Source organism: Cyprinodon variegatus, unplaced genomic scaffold, assembly GCF_000732505.1.
Source record: "Cyprinodon variegatus isolate N-32 unplaced genomic scaffold, C_variegatus-1.0 Scaffold915, whole genome shotgun sequence".
Lineage (NCBI taxonomy): Eukaryota > Metazoa > Chordata > Actinopteri > Cyprinodontiformes > Cyprinodontidae > Cyprinodon > Cyprinodon variegatus.
In genome coordinates this window covers 97,714-103,134 of record NW_015151368.1, presented here as the reverse complement: position 1 = coordinate 103,134, position 5,421 = coordinate 97,714, and the positions used below count along the sequence as shown (strand labels likewise).

At 39.5% G+C, this 5,421-nt stretch overlaps 1 protein-coding gene across 1 annotated transcript in view; it reads right to left on the bottom strand.

Annotated features, from left to right (window-relative positions):
• bahcc1 (BAH domain and coiled-coil containing 1) overlaps window positions 1-5,421 on the bottom strand; it is a 66,005-nt gene that overhangs the window by 6,796 nt on the left and 53,788 nt on the right. The window contains exons 19-23 of the mRNA XM_015398150.1: window positions 1,997-2,165; window positions 1,732-1,849; window positions 1,286-1,361; window positions 1,104-1,212; window positions 903-1,019 (exon numbers count right to left, since the gene is read on the bottom strand). Of these exons, the coding sequence (XP_015253636.1) occupies window positions 903-1,019; window positions 1,104-1,212; window positions 1,286-1,361; window positions 1,732-1,849; window positions 1,997-2,165 (589 nt within the window). The remainder of the gene's footprint in view (window positions 1-902; window positions 1,020-1,103; window positions 1,213-1,285; window positions 1,362-1,731; window positions 1,850-1,996; window positions 2,166-5,421) is intronic.

Below are 5,421 nucleotides of genomic sequence, written 5' to 3'. Positions count from 1 at the left end.
TTTTTTTTTTTTTTGTCCTATTATCTCAAACAGCGACCTGAGGTGATTGCTAAACTCGACCAGAACTTTAACTAGAAATGTGTCCTTTCATCAGATGAAAACTAAAACTTTCAGTAAGACAAACTCCAAATGCATGAGTGGTTAATTAGAGACTTCCAGGCCCTCCTGCCTTACCTGAGGGTCACATGATGAAACAGCATATTTTAAATGGAGATCTGGTGACCTCCTCCAGAAAACATAAACAAATTGAAATCATTGGGAGTTTTGACAATATCATGGCCAAATTAACTAAGTAATGATCACCAGATTGAAAACCTTCACTAAATTCTGAAGAAAGGTTTGAGATAAAAGAGAAGAGAGCTTTAAAAACTTTCTATCAAAGTTTTCAACCAAGTCCAGCACTCCAGAGCCACTTGTTTTCGGCATAATATCCTGTTTCAACAATCCCAAATTCCAAAGTGGAGGATACGTCTTATGAGAGAAAGAGGAATGGTCAAATATGTCTCACTCTATGCTCACCCCTTATTAAAGAGAATCACTAGTATGCTTACTGCTGTGGGGTTTTTTATGTCGAAAAAAGATCTGTCCAGGGACAACAGATGAAAAATAGCATGTACGCTGTCCATGTCAAAAAAAGAAATACATTTAAATTAAACTAGGTGCTCTATGAAAAGAAAAAATGAATAAACAGGGACACTGAGTAATCAGTGGTGCACAAGATTTCATGTAAAAGTATTTCTTAAGTGGGATTTTATTCTGGATTGACAAATGCACTCAAATAAAGGTACATTTTTAGAAAATAAGAAGCATTTAAGCATGCTACTTGAAAAAAGTAAGATTACTTGAAAACTTGGTGCCAATAAATACAGAAGATTCTATATTGATGGTCCAGCCATACTTACAGCGGATTTGATATCCGGGGGGAAGAAGTCTGATGTTTGCAAGGGAGATCCTTCCTCTGTCTCCATCGTCAAACTCCACCATCACACTCCCCTCCTTCTCCTCCTCACCCGGTCCTCCTGAAATGTGACACAGAGGAATGAGTTTTCAGGACAGACTGAGCGTGTGGAAATAGAGTGTTGTTGTTTGCTGATGCAACTCACCCCGGTGGACATAACCAGGGTAAAGGCAGCGAGAGCGCTCGCTCCAGTAAGCACAAACCCGCGTTCCCTCGGTTAGGATAACCTCAGTCTGGGGTCGCACATCTAACACCTGGAAGCAAATAGTCACAAAGATTTCACACAAAAAATCCATCTTCTAGAAGATCAGATGTGGCTTAACTTACAGCTTCCTGGAGTAGCTGCTCCAGTGAGTAGATTCTTGGGCGATTTCCTCGTTCCCCTTCAATGACAACACTGAATCTGAGAAAATTAAAGGGAAATTATGCAAAATTATATAACAAACTGTCAACTGAATCTGTATTTATCTTTAAAAGGTGAATCTGTGGGGTGGCTTGTGAGTTTCATGATTTGCAGGCAGGTACTTTTTTTTGTAAACAGATGTGTTAGCAGATGTTGCTCTGATTCTTGGCTTTGAAGTCTTTTAAACCTCCTGTTCATCCTGCTCTGATCGCCCTTTATGCAGCCAGATGACTACGTTTTAGACTAAGCCACCCAAATGAGCTCAATTCATTATTTTTCCAAACATCAATGTTTCAAACAAGAAATCAATGAAAATCCCAGAAGTATTTCAGGTGTTTCTATGGCCAAAGAGAGCAGAATAGGCTCCTACATGTCAGGCAGGTCCAGGGTTTGAACAGAGGCGGCATAGAGAAGCTCGTCCTCCTTAGAGATTAGGATCTTCAGGCCATCTACCAGCATCTCTTTACTCAGCACGCAGTTTGGCAGAGCTGCACACAGGAGATGTGAAAGTAGAAAGATTGATGGTGAAGATAAAAGGAAACAAAGACATCATTTCTGACCGAGCTGATTAATTGAACATGACATCAGGGGCAGGGACAAGCGTGGCAGATACGGGGCTGGGTGTTTATGCTCACTTGGTATTCTGGAGGGCATGTTGGGGGGGAGGTGGGACAATGGCTGCTCCTCCATCCTCTCCTCCTCGTCCTCCTCTTCTTCCTCAGAGAAGCTGCTCTCCTCATCCAAACGGAAACCTTCATCCGCCGTGAAGCTCTGCAGGAGCCTGCTGACACCATGACCCTTTCCCTGACCCCAAAAAAAGGATGTTAATCAACTGCGTTTTTCAGTTAGATTTCACTAATGCAGCAAACAAACAATTAGTGAATTAAACTACTACAAGCAGTAATATGATGCTTAAGCCCAGAGCATTTTTTCCACCATTCTGCGCAGCCAAATGAAGGTTTGAGGTCACAGCCAGTAATAAGCGCTCCCCCTGAACAGACAGGGTTTCAGCTTATTGCTACATGACGCTTCACTTCAGGTGGACACCCACACACACAATGAACAGCAGATCCTACCAATCTCCACTCCGGTTTAAACTGGTCTGTCTAAGGCTGACAAATGAAATATGATGAAAAGCCAACTCATCAAACAGGTTTCTGCTTGTATTTAGACAATCCGAAGACCATAATAATCTGCGCATCTGTGTGTGTGTGTGTGTGTGTGTGTGTGAGTGGGTGTGGGTGTGAGTGGATGTGTTTTTCTTGGAGTTTTCCACACCATGAGATTGTATATTTTAGTCACAGAAGTTTCATCACCAGAGGGCATGCAGGATTATTTACCGTTACCACTGAGCATGTGTTTCCACACATACATGGATGTGTACCTGTTTGGAGCCCATGATTATATTTTCATATTCCTCCGTTTGGTTTTGAGTTTTGAGTTTTCTGACAATTCCAGCTGATGACTTAAAAGAATGAAAACCTCCAGACCAGATAAGGTTAAGAGGAATGTTGGCACTTCGCCCCTGACTGATTTTATTTTTATTTTTTTTACATATAAATGTGCTAGAATGAATGGAAACCCACCAGAACATAGTGACCAAATGACTGAGCAGCCCTGATCTTTACCACCATGTATTGGTATTTAAGACACTCAGCAACAGATTACACCTATAAGAACAAAGAGATGTAAAAAAAAAAGTGCCTTATGATCTCCAACAGACCTGATTTATGCCTCTATAGGGCATGAAAGAACAAGAGTTTAACAGGACAATGGGAACTGGAGTATAAATGTTTACGGTGTTATCACCTTGTCTTGGTTTTGAAATATTAAAACCCTGTTTATAGAGACTACTCTTTAAGTGAGACAGCATGACATCTCCATTTTTAATGTAAATAATTAATGAGTGCTACAGTCAGGAAGACTAGGAACAAGGATATCAGTGCTGTGTATATATTATGCTGCTGTCCTAAAAGTCTTGTATGGAGAAGAGAAATAAGAAATGGTAATAATAACGATTTACCAATTAGATGCCTAGATTATTTTAACAAGATATCAGAGGAAGTTGTCTTTGTTTATTCAAATGCTTGTCAAAATCTATCCAGGTGTGGTTCATCTCAGAAGCTATAGGTGAGAGACATCCATGCTTTTCTACCTCCGAACATCGATTTAGATGAACAGAGGGCCATAGGGAGAAATGTTTTATGTATCATTTTCCTTCTGTTTCCCCGAGCTGGCCACTCAGTGTCTGAGCAGGGTAGCCCTGACACTGCTGACTTCACCACATTGAAAATAGTGTGTGTCTCTTTTGAAATAAGATCAAATCTTATTGGAAAATTAATAAAGCACTGTCTTCATTACTATATGGCAGCTTGCAATGTGGAGATACTTTCTGAGTTGTCTGTATTGCTCCTGCATAACCAAGCACTTAATTTTTTCAACCATCATGTTCAAAGAGAATCTTTTATTACTTTTTTTCAATTGAAAGTGAATAATAATAGTAATGGGAACAAACGAAAATGGGCTAATATTAGAGGTATACTCATGTAAATTTCATGTTTAAAGTATTAAAAGAGTACTAATTGTAAATCAGACTTTTTTATGTAAAAATATGTGTTTTTTTGGACGTGCTTTGGTGGCGCAGTGGTAAGCACACGCAACCCATGTATCGAGGCCTTAGGTCTGGTGACCTGAGTTAGAATCCGTGCGATAAAGTGCAATAAAAACAAAAAAAGCGCGATAATAATAAAAAAAGCTTTAAAATATATATATATATATATGCATGTGTGTGTGTGTGTTTGGCTTCAATTAAAAACCAATAGGAAAATCTGTAGGGTGAAATTGGTCTTTTTATTTTCTTTTTTTGGGCTATTTGTTTAAACAAGAAAAGCTCATAAGAGCATGCTCTCCACAGAGCACAGTTTTAGTGCTCCTTAATTTTCATCACTCACTGACGGGTGCTAACATTAGAAAATCTCTATGCCACCAAAAAGGGGCCATTCCAACAATCAGGGACTCATCTGCAGGCAGTTGGTCACTGCTGCTGTTTGCGTAACTTTCCATGCTTTGTGTAAGAGATCAAGAAACTGTTGTAAACAAACCATGGTGAACCACCAGCGTTGCTAATGCTATATTCTCATGTACATTTTTAAACAAAAGTCAAATTCTTGTGTGTAACCTTGCAAGAAGAAAGTATGGTTCATTTTAATTTCTTTAATTCCTGAAAGTGATTTAACATGTATTGAGAGACGGCAAATGTATAAGTAAAACAGCACGTTATTACACCTTTAAACTTTTCCACCATTTTTCAATCTAGAGGTACACTGATTTTTAACTGAGTCATTAATAACTGTGAAATGTTGTGCAAGAAAAACTGTTTTCTTAATAAATTAAACACAGACCAATATTTAACCCCCTTTACCTTAACTCAGCAAAATAAAATCCAGCAGAAACAACTGTTTTAAATAGTTGCTTAAAACAGGAGATAGTATATGAGATAAAACATTACCCTATCCATTCAATGCCCGACAAAGCCCTGTTTGGGTTTAGGGCATGGCGAAACTGCAAACCTACCACTCGTATACCCTTAAGTAAGGATGGGAATCGAAAACCGGTTCCTGTTTAGAACCAGTTCAATGTGTTCCAATTCCATGGCACCATTTGGCAGCTCGCTTAGCGATACTCTTAACAATTCCAGGCAGCACCAGAGCCTAGCGCTGGGCAGCACTGCTTCTGTCAAGTTTTTTAGGCAAGTTACGCACACGGCATTCAGTAAGCAAGTATGACGTGACCAGGCGTAAGTCTAGAAGAGTAAAACAAAAGCGGTTAAAGAGATCGAAAGGCTGGCTTCATTTTAAGGAAGAGAAAGATGGCAACAAGGCGCTTTGCAATCATTGCAATGATGCAATTACATCCGCGGGAGGAAATACATCCAACATGCAGAAACACCTGCGCACACAACATATACATTTTAAAGCTGAAGTCTGTAAGTTTTTAAAAATCACTTTTTTGTCATATTGGCTAAAACTGTCCCTATGCCCAGACAGCAGTACATGTGATA